Genomic DNA, 27706 nt, shown 5'->3' on the forward strand with positions numbered 1-27706 from the left:
GATCGCTTAAGCGATCTTTTCCGAGGAGGCAGAGCCATCTGCCCGACTATGATCGCTTAAGCGACCCCATTTATATCGCTTAAGCGAATTATTACTAAAAACACATGATCGCTTAAGCGATTTATGATCGCTTAAGCGTATCTTTTCCGAGGCAGAATATCTGCCCAGACTATGATCGCTTAAAGCGACCTTAGATCGCTTAAGCGATTCTTTCTAAATGACCTCTGCCCGCACCTTGGTCGCTTAAGCGATTTAAGATCGACTTAAGCGATCGTTTCTGGAAAAGTCTTGTCGTTTTAGAGAGATATGTGGACAAACAAAAATATTTATATGACACACATACATTAAATTGAAACTGCTGATGAATTATCTTATATGGACAAACAAAATATATCCCCAAATATCAGAGTCCATTTCTTCACAATGATCACACCATACATAGTAATTATTTACAATTTCCTACACTCATTAATTTAGTTTTGCTCCAAAGAGTTTAAATCCACAGTGAATGGTATCAGGGCAGTCCATGCTTGAAAAGATGCCCACGACATCATTCTTTCCCGTGCTTTCTGGCTCCTGCACTAGCATCCACCAAATCAAGATGATATCTACAAGGGCGGCTACATATGGTGCCTCGGTTTGACTTTCTATGGAGATTGACCATTCCATCTTAGTGACCTGCAGTGTAAAACCCATAATATGAGAAAGGCATGAATTAAATAGCCAGCCAATGAGAACAATTAATAAGCAGTTCTGACACAAGTACACATCAAACACCATTGAAAATGAACATGTATATCACCCTATTGATAATTATAACAGGTATCACATAAACTCAACTCAAAAACCCAGTATGAACATCAACATCACATAAACTACACAATTCAGGTGTCCAACTTTCATACCCTTTGATGGGTTCTGTCACTCAAAACGGATTCATATGCCCATGGAAGCAGTCGACAGCCCAGCGCTCCCGACAGTTCTCTCATTGTTTCGTCATTCAAGCTGTCATTTCGGGCTGTTGTCATGTCGAACTGAATAAATTTCAGGGCATATGCCCCACATTCAGCGCTACAATAGGAAGAAGACATTAGCATTATAATAACTTATAGAACAATTGTATTATGTAGTTTTTAAACAAAATTTCCTTGACTCATTATTGGGCAGGTAGAGCGCTGAATTCGCCACTTTCGTTAGTACCTGATCACCCAACTGCCCAAACATCCGCTGTCACGCAACAGCCGCAGGAACAACCTGGACAGTGGCTCCAACTCGACCTCCATGCTTGTCTCGACAAATGGTTGGGGTTGCAGTCAAGGATCTTCAGACACCCCTCCTCTAGATGCCAACGACTGCTATCCAGTGCATCTGTTTGACGGGATGATGCAGTACACTCTTTTAACAAAGGCCCAACCGTGGCCATATTTGGGCCGATCCCCCTTACGTACTGCACTAATCCTCTCATCAACCGGAAATCATCAGGGATGCAAATCCGACTGTTGTGCGGCAATCGTTTTTTGCTTCGGTCCTTTTGCTACACCACTAGCAACGGCATTTTAATTAAAGACTGATAGGCCGAAACAAGCGTTGCCCAAACGCCACACGGGTGATAGCACAGTCGGGATACAACAGATCACCATCACTAGTCTGTCGTAGCCCATCATCAGTGCCAATATCTCATCGATGTGCTACATCAAATAAAAACAACAAGATAAGTATGGAAAACACAGGCAAAAATAAGGAAAATTAAGTGGAAAATAACTCACCGAGTCCTCAAGCCACGTCCCCATTGTCAACAACTTCTGAAACCATCCTGGGGATAATCCCTTCTTACACTTTATATGGCCATCACTTCCCTATCCATTGTAATAGCAGAGTTTTTTCTTTTCCTCTATTGGCCTATACAAATCGACCATTTGAGTCCATTTCCCTTCCCACTTCCTCCCCCTTCCTCCTTTTACATCCCCGCTTCCTTCGCCTCCCACTCCCCTCCTCCATTATCACCGCCACCAATCACTCCACTCACCCAACCTCCTCAACCTCCCCATTTCTGGTGTTTTCCTCCATTGTTTCTTCATTTTCTTCTTCTTTACCTGGTCACACCATGTAAGGCAATTTCACAAACTCTCTTTCTTCGGCTCTCTCTTTTTCAAGCCAGTTTGCACTTCAACCGCCTTTAATTCTCCACCCAACTTCTCCTCCATTGTACCACTTCGCCCTCCATTGTACCTACTTTCCCTCCACCTTATCCACTTTCTTCTCCACCTTTTTCATGTTTCTTCCATCTTCTCAAGCTTTGCATAAACGGCTGTGTAAACTCTCAACAGCCGTTTGAGATCAACAACCTCATTCTCCTACGTCGATGTCTCGGCAAAGCGGTACTTGTTGTCCGGTTTGCTGAGGCATACGACCTCTCCCCCTCTTCTCCTCCTCATCCTCGGCCCCCGCGCTTCATTATTCTCAGCATCAACGATATTGTCAGCAATGGCCCTGCAACTGCCATCACATGCGTGACCCCTTTTAGGTCCCGCATCAGCGGTCTATCTGTTTCATCCCTTTCATCCTCTATTGCTCTGAAAGATGTGACTAGTCCTCTTCCGCTTCATCCCCAATAGCGGTAAAAAAGGGACGGACACTCCCTGCAATAAGAAATAAAATCAATCAGATTGAAGACAATAAAAAAGCAACTGCATATTCAAAAGCTTAATCTTCAATCTTACCCAGTCTGCTTGAATTCACATCTCTAATTGGCCATAATCCCATGTTACAGCTCTCGACATGCCATCGCACCATCCTAGGAATTCTGTTGCACATTCACATTGTTGCTCCTTCCCCCCGCTTTAGCGAAGACAGGGATGGCCTTCGACTCCAAGTCTACATTGTAAAAAAAATAGTCCATGTCATTATTCAAACACACATATATAAAAAATATAACATAAGCTATTAATATTTACCTCATGCCCATAGGAAGCCAAACAAATTATACGTGCTTGGTTTAGCCTTCCCGCCCCATTCGGCATGCTTTAACGCCAGATGTCTGGTTTTTTTCAGGCTCTTGATGGTTCGCTCAAATGATATCCTCCCACGGATAAAATTAAAACTCCAATCGCTTACAAACAGAAACCAATCTTTCTCAACAGCTTTTGTTGATCACCAGCCAATAAGATAGAATGTAAAAACAATATCAAGCACACTTTTATCTTCTCTTGCATCACTAACGACTGTATAGCCTCTTCTCTAAAACTTTTCCTGTAATAGACGTTGCCCCTTTCAAAACCTTTTTTACAAAAGTTTTGGCTCCCGCACTCGTCCTTACTGGCGTCTGCCTCGCCTTATTGGCACTTTCCCGTTCACTAAGCCCGTCACCAACGCATACTCCATCATACCAAACCGTAGTGGCTTTCCTCTCCACCACGAACCACATTTCATTTTTGTTGTGCATTTACTGAGTGCTCAACATGTATGCACTCCTGCCCCAAAATGACTTTTTCCACTTTTTTCCGATTCTAAAAACTGACCAAAACAGTGCCACCAAATCTCTTTCACCGTGCCTCATTCTAGCTAAAATGGCCCTTATTCTGTCAAAAACCTCCCCCTCGATCACCGTCACCCTTGCAGGGAAGTAGGATACCCTTCAACTTATAGCTCTAACTCGTACTCTCTACAGTTTACGGTCCCGCACAATCTGCACAATCGATATAATAAATGTCATCAACAAAAATAAACCAAAACCACTGTAGTCGCTTAAGCGATCTCGATCGCTTAGAGATCTTTACTGTCTCTACAGATCGCTTAAGCGTTTTAAACGCTTAAGCGACCAAAGTTACTGAGAATCTCTAATCTGTAATCTGCCCAGACCTAAGACGCTTAAGCGACCAAGAGTAAACACTCATGACTCTTAAGCGATCTTTGGTCTGGGCAGAATCATCTGCCTAGATCTCAATCTCTTAAGCGATCATTTTTATCGCTTAAGCGATCATTGCTGCGATCACGAGTAAACAGAATAACGCTTAAGCGATACAAATGATCGCTTAAGCGAAATTCAAGCAACATTCCCAAACTACGTACCCTATCTTCGGCGGCCTTCCTCCTCGTCGCCTGGATCCTCCGGCGACTCCTCCTGGCCTGAATTCCCGCCGGAATCCACCTCCTGGCCTGAATTCTCTCCGGAATCCTCCTTCTGGCTGAATTCTCGCCTGACCTCCTCGTCTTCAACCCCTTTGCTGGTTCTTACCCTCTGTTCTTGTGCCGCCGACGTCTCCTCTACGTGTGGACCACCTTCAATGGTCAGATGATCCACCGAAGCAGCCATTGAACTGCTTGCGCCACCGGAATCTAGGATTCGAAGTGGCGTTGGCTTCCCTCCTCATTGTCAGTGTCCCTCATGGTTTTGGATTGAATTTGGTGTCAAAGTTTGCAGTTTCGATCGAAATCTGGACTGTATCGCCGGAAATGGCACGTTTTCGTTTACGGTTAAGGAAATCGATTTTATGGGTTCAACAATCGATCGAAAATCGCGACTATATTCACCGAAAATCGCGACTGTATTCGGTTTAGGGTTCAAGAAATTGATTTAGGGTGCAAATCAATTGTGTTCGCGCGAAAAAATCGCGTCTCCCTTTCGTTCAAGAATCACGTTCAACTGATGAATTTCGATTAAGCGAGGTGATAGTTAGTGGGGCTTGTTTGGCGAAATTTCAAATTTTGAAAACTTTCATTATTTCTGATTTGGCCCACTATGTTTTAATCTTTTTATTTTACTAATTTTCGTGTTTAATTAATCTTAACTATGCCATGTCATCTCTCTAAATTATAAAAATTTGTGAACGTTTAAAGGATTTTCTTAAATAGTACTTGGGGGACCGGGTAGCTAAATTTTCTCAAATCTGTCTATAATTTACTCTTTCTATGAGCAAATCAACGAACACTTTGAGAGCACTATGTCTTCCGCTGCTTCTAGGGTTTTCAACGGTTGCCGGGCTCTCTTGGCTCCGGCTAAGGCCTCTTCTTCAACCTCTGCCGCCACCAAAACTAAACCAACCACCACCAAACCCAGAGCCAAATCTCCACCCAAGCCCAAAGCTCCAGCTCTGGTCGACCCGTTGGAATTCTTAAGGCGGGTCCTATCTCCCCTGCCCTTGCTCACTTTCTCGGAGCCTCTGAATCCTCCCGCGCCGACGCCGTTCGCAAGATCTGGTCCCACATCAAGACTCACAACCTCCAGGTTTTTTTTTTTTTTTTTTCATTTTAAACCCTAAAAATTTTATTTCGTTTTTTTTTTTACTCTTTTGATCTGTTGTTATTTTTTTTTGTCAATGTGGAATCTTTTCGATGGTGTTTGGGTTCGATTGGGGTGTTTTTGTACAACTGTTTTCAGAAGCACTTATAGATGCTTTCTAATCAAGCTTTTTGTATCTTAAAAACACTTTCAAAATGGATATAAAAGCACTTTTAACTAATTGAAACTGCTTTTGGTATTATCAAATACATAATTAGAAAGCAAGGCACACCGAGAATATGAGGAGAAAGTGATTAAGGTTTTGTGTCAAAGGTTAGGCTTAGTGGTAAAAGCCCTTGGTTTGAATCATGTAAATTATATCTACTCAATAATGTTAGCTCATGTGGGCAATGCTAGAAAATTAAAATTAATGAAGTGATCATTTTGAAATTTTATATAAGATACATTTTGATGGCCAAAATCATGCGCGGTGATTTATTTCTCGTTAATAGCGTGGGTGGAAATGTGTTGTCGGTAAGGAGGTATCAAGTCTTAAGGTTTATTTATTCAAATGTCATTTTTTTGCATGATTTTGGGTTTGTTTAGTAGATTATTTGAAAAATGTTATTTTGAAAAACTATTTTAAGTTGAGGAGTTGGATTAAATCGAATAGTAAGGATTCTGAGAATGTGTTTGATATAATATCTTAAAATTATGAGTAATACTACTATACTCACAACACTTCTCATTAACTTTCTCTCACAACGCCATGTGTGGCTCCCAATTGCAGCTTGCATGGGTCCTGCCTTCTAACAATGGTCCTCACCTGACCAAGCCAATTGCAAATTGCCACATGGGGTTAGTGAGAGGTGTTAGTAGGCTAGTATTAATGTAAAATCATATCAGAGTTGGATAAAAGCTGAAAATTGTTTGATACTTTTTTTGAAAACATTTTCTGGAAATATTTAAGATTATTTTTCAGCCTCCTACATTTGTTAATTTAGCTAAACACCCCCCATAATAAAGTTTAAAATACAAAAACCCCCCACCACCACCTGCTGCCGCCTGCCGCCACCATCGCTGGAATGCACACGATCGGTTGGATCTAATCTTCATGCATCGATTGGCAAAATCTAGGCCGTCGTAAGGCTAGATCTCTAGCCGTAGATATGGCGTTTCGCAAATGTGCATATCATGTATGTCTTATGTTCAACACATTCAACTTTTATGTTTTCGTGGAATTTAGTAACCTTGGGTATGGAGTTCTACTATTTGGCAATGGCTTTTCCACGTATAGCAAGTACTAGAAAGTCTGGTAAATTCAGAGTGAACTCGTAAACTGAGGGATAACCAGAACTATTTATTCTTCAGCTATGCCTGTTTAATTAATGATTGCATTACAGAAACCAACCGAGGTTTGTTTTGTTACTTTTCCCTTCTGCTGTGTGGATCAGTTTACTCAATGGCGTTATAATTTTGGCTGTTAAACTTATTTCTCTTTTGTTCTGGCCCTGATGCGAACTAAAATCAATTTGCAGGCTTGTGGGTTGGTGTAGGCTTGAATTTTCAATGAGATCTTGCACTTTCTGACCCGAGCCCTGTTCTTTAAAACTACATTGTCCTTCTATTATGAGGCAGGTAAACTTTGAGATTATATTATGTCTAAACTTGCTTGGAAGGGGCCTGCTATTGTTATTTCTATATGTCCTGCCTACTTAGATGTAATGGGGAGGGCACTTATGTCCGATTCTGAGTGTTGATTTGCTTTCTGATTTTGGTCAGCTTTGAATTTATTTATCTCATGGATATCACATATAGCTTATCAGTGTTAAGGTACTTGTATCTGAATTTCTGTGGTTGGAAATGATTTGGCATATGGTAATTGTGGATGCCTTTGGCTGCAGAATCCTCAGAACAAGCGGGAAATCGTCTGTGATGCCAAGCTTAAGGCCATTTTTGATGGTAAAGATACAGTTGGATTCCTGGAGATTGGGAAATGTTGTCCCTCATTTTGTGAAGACTGCTTGACTGCTGTTCTGATATCAGATGGTAGGTGTTTGGCTTTAAATTGCTGCCCAACTCTTATGAGCTTGCTCTTGTGTCCTTTCTTTTCTGGAAGTTGTAATATTGATGCATACTTTTGTGTGACAGCAGAACTCTGGGTTGGGTTTGTGGCTTAGTTGTTTAGGTGGACAGTTGTAAAAATTATAATGAAGAGTCTTTAAGGTATAGTGGCCTCGAAGATAATAGATAGTGTCATTTCTTTTTCAATTTTCCAGTTTATTTAGTTTATGATACCTAACCGAGCTTCTTCAGTTTTTACCATTAGAAAATAATGTATGATGAAGAGCATTCATTTAATCTCGATTATCTTGAGAATTTATGTTATTTAGGTGCTCCTATACGGAGAAAGAAAAGGACCTTCTGTATTGCCTAAGAAATAGGTAGTTTCCCAAATTTGTCAACTGTGAGTAAAGATGTGAAAGGCAGTGAAGAGTGACCATTGAATTTCAAAGACTTGCAAGCTTCCCGTTGAAGTTTAATCAGAAAACCATTAACTAAATGAGAAAACGCCCTGGGGCCTGTATAGCTTGTGCTTCTGAACTTTAATAGACAAATGCAGCAAAACGAAAGAATGTAAATAATACTGATAGCAAAATAAGCAAAAAAGAATGCAATGCAATGAGATAATGATTTCATACGTACACACAGTACATGAATTTATTCTTTTCGGTGAAGCATCTCGGGTAAACTAGTTGAGGAGGTGGTGTATCCATTTTCTACTACAGCAGGAGAACCATACCAGGGTCTCAATATGTCGTCTGAACCAACTGGTGAGTGATAAACTCCGTCCAAGCTAACGTTTAGTGCACCCTCGAGATGGCTGAACTTCTGGCACGACTCCATCACCCCTCATCTGCCTGCCCGCACACCTGATTTATCAATATGCACCAATTAACTACTAACATCAACTCACAGGTCATCCGTTTACGCAAGAAACATGCAGAGGATAGAACATCAAATAGAGAAATCACTCTCAAAGTTAATTTCATTTATTTTCCTTTTTGATATATGATGAGGTGCATAGATCATTAAGTTTACCTGCTTGTACCCCTGTCCGACAAATCTAGCACGAAACGCAGTTGAAACTGATGTCGAATTGGTCTCGTTGTTCATGACAGCACCTGAAATTGGTTGTTCAGTGTCAATAGCAACAACGAATCAATATCAACATTTGAATTTCCAAAGAAGCGAGCTCCCTGATATACCTGCAATTATATAACTCATTTAGGTCCGTATTAGCAAATTCTATTGCAAAACTTAATGAAGTATAATTTGCAAATTCCTCTTGTCAACACATTGTCCTAGTTCTTTTCAACATATATTTGCAACACTTTTCAGGTTAGGTCCATTTTACATCAGTAAACAATAAATAGTACCATTATTCATGTACACCCAGCCATTGCAAAGAACCCTCACAGACATGTTTCAGTTTCTATTTCATATCATTGTGCAGAAGCACTATACTCTTAAATTTCAATTTCATTTCTATGATTTGCCATTCAATGGCACATGTAAAAACAAAAATAGAAAGAAAGAAAGTTATTAGTGATGATCATACAAAAAATTAACTTTGACAACAACTTATAAATACAGTTGGATTTACTAATTTTCTCCCAATGTGATTTATTTTTTTTAAAAACATGCATCAATATAATGAAGATCGAGTGCTGACCAAGTTGATGTTCCCAAATCTATCTAGAATCCTTTGCAAGAATTGGTGGTCCAATGACTAGGACAAAGACAAAGAGGATAAAAGAGGTTTTGCAAGGCTTGATCATAGAAGTGCAATCACAAGAGGCTGTACTAAAGACTCTAAGACTAAATTTGAAGATTTCAAGCTTCACCAAGGATGGTCTATTATCTTTTTATGCAAGGGGTTAGATTCGGAAGATCAAGTTGGATACAAGGATTAATTTAGGAATTAATTTTTGTTCATTTAATCTTGGGCTTTTTTTTATATGTTTTAATATCATTATTCTTTAGTCTTTGTTTATTTAAGGTTTATTTAGACCCAATTCACTTGTACTTAAGCCCAACCCATTTTTCAATTAGCTAGGGTTTTCTTTTAGGGTTTGTTGCTTATAAAAGGGGCAGCCTATTATTTTTTTGGGAACAGATTATTATCAAACCTAGCCATTTTATAGAGTTTGTATAGGAGGTTGCAAGGGTTGGTTCAAGGTTCCATGAGTGTAGAGGATTATTATAAGGAGATGGAAATCGCCATGATTAGAGCAACATAGAGGAAGACGAGAAGCAACAATGGCTAGATTCATTGCCGGATTGAACAAGGAGATTGCTACGTGGTTGAGTTGCAACATTACATAGAGATGGAGGAGCTACTGCCACAAGCCGTTAAAGTGGAGAAGCAAATCAAGTTCAAGGGTTCAGATCAGGTTCGTCCTCTAGCTCTCCGTAGATCAAATTGGAAGGACAACAAAGCTCCTTTAGAACAAAAGAAGAAGCAAAGTCAAGAATTCGGTTGTTGTTCCTAAAGGTAAACCCGAAACTAAAACTCTTACTAAGTCACGTGATATTAAGTGTTTTCGGTGTCAAGGATTCGGACATATTGCTTCCGAATGCCCAAACAAAAGGTTATGGTTGTACGGACAAATGGAGAAGTCGAAAGTGCTAGCTCAAGTGACGATGAGATGCCACCATTAGAGGATTGTTCTGATGTTGAAGTGGAAGAACCTATGCATGGTGATTTACTTGTTACAAGAGAGCCCTGAGATACAGCCTAAGGATAAGAAGAGAGGAGCACGTGAGCATATTTTTCACACAGATGCCACGTGAAGGATAAGGTATGTACGTTGATATTGATAGTGGGAGTTGTACTAATGTTGCTAGATTTGTTGGAGAAAAGTTGAATTTGAAGTGGAAGAAGCATCCTAAACCGTACACTCTATAATGGCTGAATGCTGTAGAGGGAGGTAAACAAGCAAGTTCGGGTTCCTTTTTCAATTGGCAAGTATGAGGATGAGGTTCTTTGTAATCTACATCGATTTATGCTGGTCATAATTGCTTGGCCGACTGTGGCAATTTGATAGGAGGGTGTTGCATGATGGGTACAAAAATCGTTATCTTTTGTAATGAACAATCGAAAAGTTATATTAGCCCCTCTCAAACCTTTGCAAGCTTATGAGGACCGATTAGGATAGTAAGAGAGTGCAAAATGAGAGAGAACACCAACGTGAGCAAGAGAAATATAAAGAGAGCAAGTGAGGTCGAGAGAAAAAATGGAGAGAAAGTGAGCAAAAAGGAGAGAAAATGAGCAACAGGAGAAAATAAAAGATGTGTACTTGCGAAAAACATAGGTTAAGAGTGTAATGATGATGAGGCAACAAGTACTTGTACTTATGTACAAGGATGTTTATTTTCTACTACACGCCTTAACTCATCTTTGCCTAGTATTGTCGTGTCTTATTGCGGGAATTTGAGGACCTATTTCATGAGGAGATTCCCCATATATTACCTCTTTTAAGGAATTGAGTATCAATATACTTCATACCTAGTTCACACCATACCAAATCGACATGCTTATACAAAGGCAAGTGGACAGCTGTTGCAAAAGGGATTTGTAAGGGGAGTCTTAGCCTATGTTCGGTCTTGTTTCTCTTAGTCCCAAAGAAAGATGGAAATGGCCATGTGTGTGGATTGCCGAGCTATTAACAAGATAACGGTAAAGTATAGACATCTTATCCCCAAATTAGATGATATGCTTGATGAATTGCATAGCTCTCAATTGTTTTCTAAAATTGATTTAAAGAATGGCTATTATCAGATTCGCATGAAAGAGGGAGATGAATGGAAAACTGCATTAAAAACTAAATATGGATTGTATGAGTGGTTAGTAATGCGTTTCGGTTTAATTAATGCACTTAGTCATTCATGAGGTTAATGAACCGTGTCTTGCGTGCTTTCATGGAAATTTATGGTAGTTTACTTTGATAATATTTTAGTTTATAGCAAATTTTGGATGAACATGTGAAACACTTGCATGTGTGTGTTTAGTGTGTTGAGGGAGCACCAATTGTATGCTAATCTTAAGAGTGCCGTTTTGCATGGAATCTTGTTGTGTTTCTTGGATTTATTGTTAGTTCGCATGGTATAGTTTTGATAAAGAGGTAAGGCAATAAAGACTGGCCTACACCTAAGAATGCGAACGGTGAGAAGTTTCCATGGTTTAGCAAGTTTTTTTGAATTTTTGTTAAGATTTTAGTTCTATTGCTGCACCTTTGAATGAACTAGTTAAAAAGAATGTTGTTTTTAAGTGGGATGATGTGCATGACCTGGCTTTCAGAACTTTGAAAGATAAGTTAACTAATGTACCTTTGTTGTTGTTGCCTAACTTTGATAAAACTTTTGAGATAGAATGTGATGCATCCGGGATTGGCATAAGAGCTGTTTTGATGTAGGATTCCAAACCAATTGCTTATTTTAGTGAAAACACTAAGTGGGGCAGTGTTGAATTATCCTACTTACGACAAGGAGTTTTATGTATTAGTGAGAATTCTTCAAACATGGCAGCATTTTTTTGTGGCTGAGGAATTCATCATTCATTCCGATCATGGAGCTTGAATTTCTTGAAGACCCAGGTAAGCTTAATAAAGACATGCTAAGTGGTTGGAGTTCATAGAACGTTTCCTTACGTTCAAATACAAGCATGGGAAGGAAAACGTTGTGGCTGATGCATTGTCTAGGAGGTACGTAATATTGTATTATATAATATTATAACAAATATAAGGGTGCGTTTATTTGGTACACTTTATAGTTTGTATTGTTTTAAATTACATTTATTTTTAGTTAAATTTTATTAACAATATTTATCTAAATAAATCATTTTAGTGATTTTATAAAAAAAAAAGTTAATGAATAATTTATTTAATGGGTTGGGATCTTTTAACTTAGATTTATGACTTAAATTGTTGACACAAATTTTTAACCATTGATCTATTACAGTCCAACATTTACAAGTTATTGAGTTAATGAGGTAGGGATATAATTGTAATATAAAAATTCTTCTTCTTCTTCCCTACTTTTATTTCAAAATTTTATATTTACTGGTATCAAAATTAAAAGTAAAGCATGAGACAAAATCAATCACTCCAGATATCACAACTTTTCTTAATGAGAATTTGTGATACTTGGTGTTTTATTTTAATGGGAATGAAACCAGAATTTTCTTTTATCAAGATGAAATTTACAATTAATTACTTGATCAAAAGAGTTTAAACATTTGAGTATCACAAATTTCCTCGATGAGAATTTGGGATAGCTGTGTGTTTTGTTTTTAAATAGGAATGAAACAAGATTTTTCTTTTGTCAAGATAGATTTAAAAGTGATTTACTTGAATATAAAAGCTTTGAGGTTTTGATTATGTAAACAAATTAATCCTATATGTGTTCTTTAATTATGCTACCGTCATTACTGTTAGATCTATTTATTATTGTTAAATATCGCTTTTATGATTAGGCTTGTTTATTATTGTTAAATACAACCTTTATGGATGAACCTATTTATTATCGTTAAATACCGTCTTTATGATTGAATTTACTTTTATTATATTTTCAATAGCTAACGTTAGTAATTTTGTTTCCATCTTATATATAATAAATGAACTTGAAGTTTTATAAATAAATATTGTTTTAAAACTAGATGTTTTGAATACTTGTTACAAATATGAAGTTTGTAAAACAAAGATAAGAATGGACCTAAAATTCCATATCATGAAGATAAAATTCAAAATTTTGATTTTAATCTCAAGATCTAAAGTTTAAATCCCAAGTTCTGAAGTCAATTATTACTTTCTTTTATTACACGCAATTATTATCGTCATTTAATTTATCATTCCTTTACAATTATCGCATTTTATATTTTATATTTTTTGTTGCCATAATGCATCCTATGACATGCATCTAGAAGATGCAGAACTAATTACATTACTCTTATTAATGAATAGTTTTTGGAAATCTCGAACCTTGTGAAGCTCCAATATGAGGCGACTATATGGAAATAACTATGATAAATGGGCCCTAAACGCTACTCTCCATCTAGACAATGTACGAGACCATACATAGCATTTGTGATAAATCTATAAGAAATATTTAGCTCTACACCAACTCGTCAATATTGGAACGGATCAAACATCATTTTCGTTACCTCAGTGGAACAAAAGATTTGTGATTATTTTATCCAAAGAAATCTATTAATAATCCTAAATTAATTAGTATACAGATATTGGGTACCTTTCTGATCCCTATAAAGGTCGCTCGTAGATGGGATATGTTTTTATTTTCAATGGCATTGCAATATCATGACGCTCTACAAAACAAAGGTTGGTTGCCACAACTTCCAATCACTCCGTAATTCTTGCGCTTCATGAAACTAGCTGAGAATGGGTATGGTTAAAATCTGTCGTCCTTCATATTGAAAATACATGTAAGTTGTCACATATCTCAGATGCTTCCACAATTATAAATGAAGACAATGCAGCTTATATTGCTCAAGTCAAAGGAGAATATATCAAAGGAGACAAAACCAAACATATTTCATCGAAGTTCTTTTACATTCATGAACACCAGCAAAATTGAGAAATTGATGTCAAACAAATACGCTCTAGTGATAATCTTATAGATTTATTTACTAAGGCTTTACTAACATCAACATTTGAAAAGTTAGTGTATAACATTAACATGCGACAGCTTAATAAGTTACTAAATTAATTTTACTATTACAAGGAGAAGCTTTGATCAAGAGGAACATCGATTAGAGGAGAGTTTTTAGAAAGGTTTATTGTACCAGACGTATTTGCATTATACTCTTTCATTCTATAACAAAAAAAATTAAGAGGACTAAGGCTTATTGATTGAGTATCATATCTCTTAATTATCTCACCTTAATCCTTGTTATTTTACTTTGTTTACTTGATCATTTTCTCAAGTTAGTTATTAAATAGCATTACAGAAATTACAACATGTCGGGTATACTTGACCAAACTAATGACGGAATTAAAATTAATGTAGGAATTTACATAAGGAATGGGATAATGATTTTGGGTATAAGGAATCAAATGAAATTACTCTTTTGAGTTTGACTCTATTTTAAATTAGTTTACTTGCTCTTCAAAAGCTCTTTATTTTGAAGAGTATCTTTTATATAAATAAAGAGCATCTTAATTAATTTTTAAATATAAAGAACATAATTTTTATTCAAATCCAATATACTCTTTAAATTTAATGAAGATGTTCTTTATTTTAAAAAAAGAGACTTAATGTGAGAAAAAATTAATAAATAAAATGCATAGGAACTTGTAGTTTATTAATTAAAATTAGGATAGAGAGTGAAATTTGACTCTCACTCTCTAATTTATATTTTAAAGATAAAGAATATGTTGAACTCTTGTTTTTATAGATAGACTCTTTATAATAAAAAGTTTGACTCATATAAAGAGTTCTTTGGAGATATTCTTATATAAACTATTAACGAAAATTTTAAAATATTTTATAATAGGATGATAATTATTAAAAAAAAATTAGTTTATTTTGCTAAGTACACACGTTATTAATTAAAACTCGGAAAAGATACAGCCACCGAAGGTCATATACCGAATTCATGCACCGAATGATGTGACAAAATCCTGACCGTCGATTAATATTAATCAATGGTCAGGATTTTGTCACGTCATTCGGTGCATAAATTTGGTACACTAATTCGGTGACTGTAGCATTACTCATTAAAAATTATCTTTTCATCCTCAACTTTCAACAAAAAAATTGTTCTGTATTTTATTTGAATTAAAAATTATTATATTATTCTTTGGTATAATATTGTAAAACAATAAAAAAATTATATATATTTTTTTTAATAAAGAATATAGTAGCTTTCCTCATGTAAATAGTTTTTGAAGCGCAATATTATTTTTGAAAATAAAGGCCTGTTTGTTTTAAGGGAGATCGGTTTCGGGTATCCTGCATTTTTTAAAAGAATTAGAACTGACCGATTCTTAAGATTCAGAATTGGAACCAGAACTAAAATTGGTTGGTTCCGATTTTTAAGAACCTGAAACATAGGTCTCGGTTCCGATTATAGGTACCCAGATAAATTAATTATCCCCAATTTTTTGAAAAATGACAAATACAACCCCCAAAAAATTACAAATACATTCAATAGTTTACAAAAAATACAATTTAATCCTTATTCCTACCCGGGTACTGGAATCTTGGTTTCGGTTCCAGTATTGTAGGAACCGAAACCAGACCCGAAAATTCCCAATTGCAATTTTCTAGAACCGGACCTTAATGGGGCTGGTTCCACTTTTGAATCTACCCTTTACCCATGCTCGCCCTTAGTTTGTTTACAAACTCAATTTTGTTTTGTAACATAAGCATTTGTATATTAATTTTTTATTCATATTTTCACATAAAATAGAATTTAGGAGCAAGGATAGATACAAATTTTAATAAAAAAAATTCAATCTTTTTGCCTTTTCTCTTTATCTTCTATCATAAAATATAAATTTGTTTCAAAATGTTTTTTTATCATAAAACTAGAATTTTGATTAAAAAATTTACATATTTGAGACATATTGTTTGAGATAAATAAAATAAACGATAATATGAGGGTGTTTAGTCATGTATTTTTAACTTTTTATTTATGTTTTAAAAAAATTAGACCATTTTCATAATATATACCATTTTGTTTTTCATATTTTTTTAATTATTTTCAATATTTTAAAAGGGTTTATTTCATACATCTTCCTGTTGCATCCATTTTTTAAAAACTATTAAACACCCCCCTCTCTTGGAGGGTTTTTGATAATTTCCGAAAAGTTGGCTATGCTAACTAATACATTAGATTTAACTTGAAAAGTTCGAAAAAGTGCACGCAAAAGTTACCAAAAACAGTTACCTTTTGTTTTGTTTTGTTATTATAATTATTTTTTAACTGTTTTACAGCAGCTAATTACTGTTTACTTGACCACTGTCCTCTGCTTATAAAATCTGGTCCTTAATAATTTACTCTTTTTCTTCAGCAAATCAACGAACACTTTGAGAGCAACTATGTCTTCCGCTGCTTCTAGGGTTTTCAACGGTTGCCGGGCTCTCTTGGCTCCGGCTAAGGCCTCTTCTTCAACCTCTGCCGCCACCAAAACTAAACCAACCACCACCAAAAAACCCAGAGCCAAATCTCCACCCAAGCCCAAAGCTCCAGGCTCTGGTCGACCCGTTGGAATTCTTAAGGCGGGTCCTATCTCCCCTGCCCTTGCTCACTTTCTCGGAGCCTCTGAATCCTCCCGCGCTGACGCCGTTCGCAAGATCTGGTCCCACATCAAGACTCACAACCTCCAGGTTTCTTTTTTTCATTTTAAACCCTAAAAATTTTATTTTGTTTTATTTTACTCTTTTGATTCTGTTGTTATTTTTTTTTGTCAATGTGGAATCTTTTCGATGGTGTTTGGGTTCGATTGGGTTGTTTTTGTACAACTGTTTTCAGAAGCACTTATAGATGCTTTCTAATCAAGCTTTTTTGATCTTAAAAAGCACTTTCAAAATGGATATAAAAGCACTTTTAACTAATTGAAACTGCTTTTGGTATTATCAAATACATAATTAGAAAGCAAGGCACACCGAGAATGATAGGAGAAAGTGATTAAGGGTTTTGTGTCAAAGGTTGGGCTTAGTGGTAAAAGCCCTTGGTTTGAATTAAGTAAATTATCTCTACTCAATAATGTTAGCTCATGTGGGCAATGCTAGAAAATTAAAATTAATGAAGTGATCATTTTGAAATTTTATATAAGATACATTTTGATGGCCAAAAATCATGCGGGGTGATTTATTTCTCGTTAATAGCGTGGGTGGAAATGTGTTGGCGTGTAAGGAGGTATGCAAGTCTTAAGGTTTATTTATTCTAAATGTCATTTTTTTTGCGTGATTTTAGGGTTTGTTTAGTAGATTATTTGAAAAATGTTATTTTGAAAAACTATTTTAAGTTGAGTTGAGTTGGATTAAATCGAATAGTATAGGATTCTGAGAATGTGTTTGGAATAATATCTTAAAATTATGAGTAATACTACACTCACAAACACTTTTCACTAACTTTCTCTCACAAACGTCACGTGTTGGCTCGCAATTAATCAGCTCGCATGGGTCCTGCCTATCCAACAATGAGTCCCGCGTGACCAAGCCAATTGCAAATTGCCTCGTGGGGTTAGTGAGAGGTGTTAGTGAGGCTAGTATTAATGTAAAATTATATCAAAGTTGGATAAAATGCTGAAAAATTGTTTGATACTTTTCTTGAAAACATTTTCTGGAAATATTTAAGATTATTTTTCAGCCTCCTACATTTGTTAATTTAGCTAAACATCCCCTATAATAAAAGTTTAAAAATTAACAAAAACACCCCACCCACCCAACCCACTGCCGCCTACCGGCCACTATCAACGGAATGACACATGATCGGTTGGATCTGACCCTTCATACATCGATCTGGCCAAAATCTGGCCGTTGTCAACGGCTAGATCTCTAGCCGTAGATGTGGCCGTTTTCGCTAATGTGCATATCATGTATAAGTCTTATGTTCAACACATTCAACTTTTATTGTTTTCGTGATAATGTAGTAACCTTGGGTATGGAGTTCTACTATTTGGCAATGGCTTTTCCACGTATAGCAAGTACTAGAAAAGTCTGGTAAATTCTAGAGTGAACTTCGTAAACTGAGGGATAACCAGAACTATTTATTCTTCAGCTATGCCTGTTAAATTAATGATTGCATTACAGAAACCAACCGAGGTTTGTTTTGTTACTTTTCCCTTCTGCTGTGTGGATCAGTTTACTCAATGGCGTTATAATTTTGGCTGTTAAACTTATTTCTCTTTTGTTCGCGCCCTATATGTGAACTAAAATCAATTTGCAGGCTTTGTGGGTTGGTGTAGGCTTGAATTTTCAATGAGATCTTGCACTTTCTGACCCGAGCCCTGTTCTTTAAAAACTACATTGTCCTCTATTATGAGGCAGGTAAACTTTTGAGATTATATTATGTCTAAAACTTGCTTGGAAGGGGCCTGCTATATTGTTATTTCTATATGTCCTGCCTACTTAGATGTAATGGGGAGGGCACTTATGTCCGATTCTGAGTGTTGATTTGCTTTCTGTATTTTGGTCATGCTTTGAATTTATTTAATCTCATGGATATCACATATAGCTTATCAGTGTTAAGGTACATGTATCTGAATTTCTGTGGTTGGAAATGATTTGGCATACGGTAATATGTGGATGCGTTTGGCTGCAGAATCCTCAGAACAAGCGGGAAATCGTCTGTGATGCCAAGCTTAAGGCCATTTTTGATGGTAAAGATACAGTTGGATTCCTGGAGATTGGGAAACTGTTGTCCCCTCATTTTGTGAAGACTGCTTGACTGCTGTTCTGATATCAGATGTAGGTGTTTGGCTTTAAATTGCTGCCCAACTCTTATGAGCTTGCTCTTGTGTCCTTTCTTTTCTGGAAGTTGTAATATTGATGCATACTTTTGTGTGACAGCAGAACTCTTGGGTTGGGTTTGTGGCTTAGTTGTTTAGGTGGACATGTTGTAAAAATTATTAATGAAGAGTCTTTAAGGTATCGTGGCCTCGAAGATAGTAGATAGTGTCATTTCTTTTTCAATTTTCCAGTTTATTTTAGTTTATGATACCTAACCGATGCTTCTTCAGTTTTTACCATCAGAAAATAATGTACTGATGAAGAGCATTCATTTAATCTCGATTATCTTGAGAATTTATGTTATTTAGGTGCTCCTATAATCCGGAGAAAGAAAAGGACCTTCTGTATTGCCTAAAGAAAATAGGTAGTTTCCCAAATTTGTCAACTTGTGAGTAAAGATGTGAAAGGCAGTGAAGAGTGACCATTGAATTTCAAAGACTTGCAAGCTTCCCGTTGAAGTTTAATCAGAAAACCAAATTAACTAAATGAGAAAACGCCCTGGTGGCCTGGTATTAGCTTGTTGCTTCTTGAACTTTAATAAGACAAATGCAGCAAAACGAAAGAATGTAAATAATACTGATAGCAAAATAAGCATAAGAAAAGAATGCAATGCAATGAGATAATGATTTCATACGTACACCAGTACATGAATAATTATTCTTTTCGGTGAAGCATCTCGGGTATAACTAGTTGAGGAGGTGGTGTATCCATTTTTCTACTACAGCAGGAGAACCATACCAGGGTCTCAATATGTCGTCTGAACCAACTGGTGAGTGATAAACTCCGTCCAAGCTAACGTTTAGTGCACCCTCGAGATAGGCTGATACTTCCGGCACGATTCCATCACCCCATACATCAGCCTGCCCGCACACCTGATTTATCAATATGCACCAATTAACTACTAACATCAACTCACAGGTTCATCCTGGTTTACGCAAGAAACATGCAGAGGATAGAAACATCAAAATAGAGAAATCAACTCTCAAAGTTAATTTCATTTATTTTCCTTTTTGATATATGATGAGGTGCATAGATCATTAAGTTTACCTGCTTGTACCCCTGTCCGATAAATCTAGCACGAAACGCAGTTGAAACTGATGTTGAATTGGTCTCGTTGTTCATGACAGCAACCTCAGAAATTGGTTGTTCAGTGTCAATAGCAACAACAGAATCAATATCAACATTTGAATTTCCAAAGAAGCGAGCTCCCTGAATATACCTGCAATTATATAACTCATTTAGGTTCAGTATTTTAGCAATATTCTAACTTGCAAAAACTTAATGAAGTATAATTTGCAAATTCCTCTTGTCAACACATTGTCCTAGTTCTTTTCAACATATAATTTGCAACACTTTTTCAGTTTAGGTCCATTTTACATCAGTAAACAATAAATAGTACATATTATTCATGTACACCCAGCCATTGCAAAGAACCCTCACAGACATGTTTCAGTTTCTATTTCATATCAATTGTGCAGAAGCACTATACTCTTAAATTTCAATTTCATTTCTATGATTTGCCATTCAATGACACATGTAAAAACACAAAAAAAAAAAAAAAGAAGAGAAAGGTATTAGTGATGATCATACAAAAAATTAACTTCGACAACAACTTATAAAATACAGTTGGATTTACATAATTTTCTCCCAATGTCATTTATTTTTTATTAATAAACATGCATCATATATGCAAGCATAACAACCTTTAAATGTTTTGGTTCATTATCCAAAAAACTCATAGTCTAATACTATTCAGGAAAGGACCTAAAGACTTTCCGTGAAAAACTACATACTAGACTTTTCAAGTATTTCACAGATGTTTCTTTGAGAATTTCCCAGAAATATATTAAAAGCAGAAAGGTTGTGTAGTTTCTACTTTTCATTGAACCGTAAGTGATTTAAATCAATCAGCAACTATTTATTGGTTGTTGAATCTAAGAGTACTCTTAGTATGTAACTTAAGGGAACATAGTTAAAGCAAAAAAGGAAAAAAAATTGTATGATAGTAAATATACTCGGTGGAAAAAAAAAAAGAAATTACAATGCATTGAAACATGTAAAAAAATTTGTTTTTTTCTTCACTTTAGAGTTAGCATTTTCCTAAAACTAAAATTACAATTCTTATGGATCCCATAATCCAGGAGATTGAATAATACTGAATTTTTGCATTACTCTGGTCCTCCTAAATTACATAGCTATCAAGTTAACAGCTAAAGACTAGCGATACATGATAAATTGATTAAATTCTATACAACTACAAAAACAAATTTGCATTCACTATCTCAAGGAATAAAACAGAGTTGCCAGATCAAATGATTTCAAGAAGAAGAAGAATTAAGCATCTCTTAACCGAAATGGAAAAAGGAAAAAATGGGGTACTGGATGAAAAGCAATAGTCATCCTTGTTTTCAGTAAAATTTAGTTGAAGAAACTAAGGTAAGTTGACTTCATAGATATCTGAAAGTGAAAACAGAAAGAAAAGCAGTCAAAAAATTGGTACAAAAAGCGGTAACCATGGCTACATCAAGCTAGGCCTAAAACCTCCAAAAGAGGGGAAAAGTGTGCTTTGTGGAACTAATCATATAAGTCTAATCTAGAAAACAATTGATAGAAATAGTCTAACAAGAATGTGGTTTGAGCAGTGATGAATTATATATTCTTCTTTAAGAAACCAATCAACAGGAAAGAAAAAGGATTATTTTGTGTGCATAGCAAAATTAATGTAACAAGATCTTCTACAACAAAATAATTACTGATGGTTCCCTGAGGTGATGATAGGATCAGTTAGAATAACTCATTTTCTTTGATAAAAAGGATGCATTGTACATTGAGAGAAAAGAATTACAGAAAGGTATGTGGCACAAAGAAATGGCCAACAAATAATGATAACTGTATTTAACTTGCAAAAACTGAATTAGGTAAGTGGTAAAATTGAAAGGAGATGAAATTCTAGAACAATAACAGGATCTGATTCAGATTTTACCTCCCTGCGATACATACATATTTGAGTTGAGGTGTGTAAACAGCTTTTGAGCAATTTTCTTCAACATAGTTCAGGAGACCCCTCGTTTGATCAATCACACCAGGCAAACCTTTTGGAGGCGGCCTGGAAAAAAAAAAAAAAATATGATGGTTAGATTCAGGACAAAAGGAAAAAGGCTAAAACTCACAATTAATTTAAAGTAATATCTTGCAATAGGATAACTGAAATTGCAAGTAAATCTCAACCAAACCACTCCACTAAACATACAAAGACAGTGTGAAAAAATTTAATTGCATCCAAAAGTATAGCAAGAATATCGAATCTGAAAATTGATAACCTACAGGTGGGGAGTACCAAGAGTCAATAACAAAGAGATATCAGAGAACCCGAATTCCTCCATGTAGACACGTGCAAGCCATCCTCCTGCTGAGTGTCCAATCAGGGATAAAGTTCCCCCTAGAATAAGAAAAATTACAGGGTTTTAATTATCATAGTGTCTGTATTAACTAAAGATGCAAAAGTCAGACATGATTCTGATTAACATTGTTGGCACCATCCTCAATAATCACCATTTTAGTTGCTTTGAAATAACCAGACATTGCATGCTCTAATACAGGATCGCTTAACTTTTTTCATGTTCAAACAAAGAATCATTATATTCAAAATTTAGGTCAGACTTTAATTCCCAAAACTTGCGCATAAAGTATATTAACCTAGGACAATCATGCTAAAATTGCAAGCTTGCTTCGCCAAGAACAAAAGGTTGTTAATAATTAATTACTAGTAGAATTTTATAGTTGACACCAACAAACAATTGAAACAAAGGTTCCTCTCATATAGTTGTAAGGCAAGACATAACTCACAAGGGAAATTATCAATCAGGGGATAAAGTTTTTGGAGATGGTAATTGAATTTCAGGGAAGATATCTGAGAGTAATTAAATTTTCAGTATATCATCAATCAATGGCTGGTCAGATTGCAGGGTACACAATGGCGGTTATTAAGATGGTACTTCTATTTTAACTAGCCCATCTGTAGCTAAGAAGTCCCTTTGTATTTTTATTTTTTCTTTTCGTTTTTAGGATTCCAACTAATCTGATAAAAGAAACAAGAAAAACATAGATATAAATTCAAATTCAATGAAAATTACTTAAAAAAAAAAGCAGCAGCGTTACAAAGAGAATCAATCACCTTGAGCCAAGGGCTTAGCCTTTTGGATGGCCTCATCAATCCTCTTGAAATACCTACCCGTAAACACAATTTTCTACAGTTATCTAATCCACCCTGAATTTATTTATATTATATAAACTCACAGAAAGGTTAACGTACCAATCAAGAACCGGGCGAGGACGAAGAGTGCCTCGCCAGTAGTTGGGGTCAGCCAAACCGGCAGCATTTCTGAACCAATCAAATCTTGACACATTGGCAACCACCGCGGATACTCCATACTCATTCAACGTCATCGCCAACTTCTGGTAGTCTCCAGAATTGTTGCCCAATCCCTGTAACAAAAACAACTCAACTCGTCATTAATGGTGAAAGTTTTGACATAAATCTATGCAAAAGGTGTAGAAAGAAGGAGAGAATGCAACTGGAAGAATAACAGCAGGGCAGCATTTAGAGATGGAAGAGCGAACGGGCTTGAAATGATAGGGCCTTGGCCTTTGTGTTGATGATACAACCACAGCCATGCCCAGAAAGAGAGGAGTTCTTCTTTCTAAAGTGATTGGCCATTCTTCAACAGCTTTTAACTGTCATTCATCCTCCACCACCAATGCCACTGCCACACCCGTTTAATATCTTCTACTCTATTTGTTAATGTAAATAAATAAATAATGATTTTTCTTAATTTAAAATAAAACAACACAAATTTTAACCATGGATATGTTTTAATCATTATTTCAATCAATTGAAATACTTTGATTCTTCAAATAGATAGCCAAGATTAAATTTGTTTTTCAAAATGATAAGAAAAATAAGTGAACATTTTTAGAATATTGAAACATCATTCTTATATGTATTATAAATTAATAAATACGGAATTAAAAATTAAAATATTTTGTAAAGTAAAAATATAAAAACTGAAGTTTTTTTAAACATGTATAAGTAAAAATATAATTTTGATTTTGGAAATTGTAAAATAAAATAAAAAAATCAATAGGCATATATGTAATTGCAAAGGTGGAGGCTTCATCATGGGTATTTTGGATAGTTATAGGGGCACTTCAAGTTTTTTCATGTTTCAGGTGGTGTAAGGGAGATTTTTGTTTAATGGATATAAAGCCCTAATGAAAGTTTAACCCAATCATAATTTCCACGTGTCGTGAAGTGTTGAAATCACATGGGGGTTAGCGGAACTGACTTTATATGGTTATGTGATATTGAGGGTTCTTTTATAGTTAATATAAATGTAAGGATCTACATGATATTTTATAATTATGGTACCATCTTGAATCTCAACCAAGGTTAAACAAAAAAAAAAAAAAAAGTGGTGCTATATATACAAACTATTATATACATCATTCATCCATATATATATATATATCAAACATTTATTTAACTAAAGTTTTATATGCACTCATTCATTCACTTTATTTGACACCAACTTATTTAGAAAAGTTTGTACATCTAGTAGTATTTGTGAAAAGAAAATGCAAAATCTACCTTGAGTCCCCATATCCTTCGAATCGCCTCAAGGTATTTCAATATTTGTTTTTTGTTTTCTTTCAAAATATTTAGTTGTTCGAAATTAAATCAACCATATTAGTTTTATTAAAAGTCTTAAGAGTCATGTTTAAGTGTTTAATCTAATTGATTACTATTAAGATTCCTATGAGTATAATTAGGGTGTTGAATGCCTATATAAAGGAGTGTATTTGTCAGTTTATGACTGCAACAAGTTTTCTTCCTCCCTCTTGTTTTAGCTTAATTGTTTTGATATTATTATGTTTTTTATTAAAATTTTCTAACATTAGCTTTGTCCCTTTGACGAATTTTGTCCCGCATAACTCTTACGGTTTATTCATAATCACTAACAAAGTTACAAAAACTATCCCACTCTTTGTTTCACTTTTCTTAATCATTTTTCTGTTATTCTATTTAGATTAAAAGACAAAATAAGTATTTGTTTACTTATTAGAATCATTATTTTGAAAATCAGTCTGAATCAAATAAGATTTTTTCTATTAAAAATGAAAAGTGGCTGAGACTTGTTTTCTGTTATCTCATTCTAACATTTTTCTAACTCAATTCAATTAAAAACAATCACCTTTCACAATAGAAGTCTATAAATTAACCAAAACAGTTACACCCACCCAAGCCACTACCAGCTGCCAGCAACCATGCCCATCGGCTCTAGAACGACACATGACCGACCAAATTTGGCAATTCGTGTGCTGATGTGTCCGTTTGCGGCCAGATCCACCATAGATTTGGTCGAAAACGGTCAGATCTATGGCCAGATTTATCTAGTTGTTGACGATGGTCATATTTTGGCTGTCGTTGATAGCCAGATCTTGGTTGTTAACAACGACCAGATGCTAGTTGTAGATTTGGCTTTTTTCGGTCAGATCCATGGTAGATCTGGCCAGAAAAAACCATATTGGCGCACGATCGGCTAGATCCAGCTGGTCGTGTGCCATTTTGATGACTGTTGGCTGTCGTCTAGCGGTGATGGTCGACTGTCGGCAATTTTTGGTTAGATGGGGGTATTTTTGTTAATTTATAAACTTTTATTGTGGGGGGTGTTTAGTTAAATTAACAAATATAGGGGTTAAAAAGTAATCTAAATATTTTCCAAAAATTTACTAAACAACTATTCTAATTTTTATGCAATTTTGATATAGTTTTAAGATATCATACCAAACACATCCTTAAAATCCTATCATATCTTATCATATTCAGATAGTTTTTCAGAGTAACATTTTTTCAAATAACCTATCAAATAGGCCCTATATATTGTCTTTCTCAACGCAATGAGTAACCAAATACACTACTAACTTTCAACCATTTGCATATCCAATATGCAAATTTAAACACATAAACATCATTTTCATCACGTATGAAAAAATAAAAATATAAAAAGCACTATATAATCTATATGTTTGCATGAAATCGAAGAATTTTTTTGTTCCTAAACGAGAAAAAATCAATTTAACCCCCTAAAGTTTGGGAAATTCAAGGTTTTCTAGCAATTATGACAATTTTAATTAAAATCCCCCAGCAATTTTAGAATTCAATTAAGTTGCCCCCAAAATTGTGACGATGCATTACTAGAAAATTTTAGTATATCAACGGAAATTAATAGTTCATAGGAATACCTTAAACCAATGTTTTAACAACAACCTGGGGTGAAACCCAGACAAGTTGGTCCCAGGTTGATCGGTTAACCGGGTTGACCGGCCGGTCAAACAGAGTGACAACTTTTAAAATTCACAAATACACCCCTAAAATTTGTAAGTCTCTCACAGTTTGAAATTTAGAAACACACCCCAATACAAATCGGCCGGCGATTGGTTGGTGCGGCGACACCCAAATGCAATTCCAATCATCCTTTGAGCCCATTCTCAGAAAATACCCAAATTTGGTCGAAAAATGTTCAATTTCGACCAGATCTCACCGAAGTCGGCATCGACAATACTCCCCCATCACCCCAAAAATACTCCCCTCTTTCTCCCACAAAACCCACCTCACCACCCCTTAACCTTTCCAATCGCCAACAAAAGCGGTTTTTGCCACTTTTTTTTAGATTTCCAGTCGATTCACTCACTGGAAATCAATTCCGTTGCCACCATGTAGTCATCGCACTTTCACTTTAAAAGCCCCAACATCTCGACCTTTGTAGTGTATGCCCTAGGAACCAATTTGTCTCAGTTCCAAGGCATTATGTTTTGTATATATATGTTAATGTATATATTTTGTATATACATTTTATCTTATCAATAGAAGAAAATGTTCTTATTTCAACATGTGGTTTATTCTTCATTATATATAGTATTACTGTGAAATGTCCGATGATACAAATCTTTAAAAGATCAAAATCATCAAAGGATTCCTACATAGGTATATTAATTGGGCAATAATATTAATAGTAGGCATGCTGAATCTCCGTAGAATATCATGTGGGTATTAGTGTGGGTGATTATAAAAGTTATATCACTAGAGCATTAGCATGGATACGCAGTTAGTGAACTGTTTATCGAATATGGCCATTTATGATGAATCACATGGACTTAAAATTAGTTAATGATTTATCATAAGATCGTATAGTGTATTATTAATCCTTAACCTGAGATATCACGGTTGGATTCTGCATAAACCCATATGGTTCATATGGTGTATAAACGAGGCTAATCATGTCATGTGTTAATAAGTCAATTTGGCATGTGTTGTTTATTGTGAGGAATGATAGTCAAGTAGGATCCCTGACTTGGTATAGATTGATATCAAGTTCCTAGACAATGCAAGATACATTGGAAAGAGAAATCTCGGCGGGGTATATAAAATGTTAATGAAAGGTTTTATGGTGACAGTTCCATATGTATTGAATTAAAATTAAGAAGATTTTGACATACATGAACCATTCTTAATTGAGATAGACAAAAGATTTGATATACAACGTGTATGATTGTAAAGTTGTTAATATCTTATTGTGATTAGGGTTATGGAGCATTGCATATGCTACCATATCAATGGGAGTTTTGTTCATAAAGAGTTATGACAAAACATATCGAAATAGACTGGATATTGGGCCACGGTAGGCACAGTGAACCTAAAAGGTCCCATATAAAAACTAAGAGAATGGAGAAATAACCAAGAGAGTTGATTATCCAAGGTTGGCTAGCACCTACCAAGGGTAATAAAGTTATTTAATAATCATTTTCTTTATTAAATTGGATTTATAAGGGGTTGTAATTGTAAAAAATTAAGGGTTAATTGTTATGTAAACAATTAAGAGTTAAATTATT

General features: G+C 35.4%; 2 protein-coding genes and 1 pseudogene across 3 annotated transcripts; 2 read left to right on the forward strand and 1 right to left on the reverse strand.

Annotated features, from left to right (window-relative positions):
- Nucleotides 1-4940: 4940 nt before the first annotated feature.
- Nucleotides 4941-7246, forward strand: LOC116134554 (annotated as a pseudogene).
- Nucleotides 7247-16279: 9033 nt separating this feature from the next.
- On the forward strand, nt 16280-18940 carry LOC116134615 (upstream activation factor subunit UAF30-like). Its single transcript, XM_031420295.1, has 2 exons — nt 16280-16630; nt 18570-18940. Exons 1-2 carry the CDS (start codon nt 16343-16345, stop codon nt 18693-18695), a joined length of 414 nt encoding a protein of 137 aa, XP_031276155.1. The 5' UTR covers nt 16280-16342; the 3' UTR covers nt 18696-18940.
- Nucleotides 18941-19304: 364 nt separating this feature from the next.
- On the reverse strand, nt 19305-23516 carry LOC116134617. Of its 2 annotated transcripts, none has more exons than XM_031420297.1 (7): nt 23333-23516; nt 23070-23242; nt 22932-22984; nt 22082-22196; nt 21741-21863; nt 19805-19976; nt 19305-19629 (listed from the first exon to the last, which is right to left on the reverse strand). In XM_031420297.1, exons 1-7 carry the CDS (start codon nt 23429-23431, stop codon nt 19444-19446), a joined length of 921 nt encoding a protein of 306 aa, XP_031276157.1. In that variant the 5' UTR covers nt 23432-23516; the 3' UTR covers nt 19305-19443. The 2 variants fall into 2 exon arrangements, with proteins under 2 accessions (XP_031276157.1, XP_031276158.1); XM_031420298.1 differs by having other exon boundaries at nt 19542-19682.
- Nucleotides 23517-27706: the final 4190 nt, after the last annotated feature.

This window comes from Pistacia vera, unplaced genomic scaffold (assembly GCF_008641045.1).
Source record: "Pistacia vera cultivar Batoury unplaced genomic scaffold, PisVer_v2 Contig29, whole genome shotgun sequence".
In the NCBI taxonomy this organism is placed as follows: domain Eukaryota; kingdom Viridiplantae; phylum Streptophyta; class Magnoliopsida; order Sapindales; family Anacardiaceae; genus Pistacia; species Pistacia vera.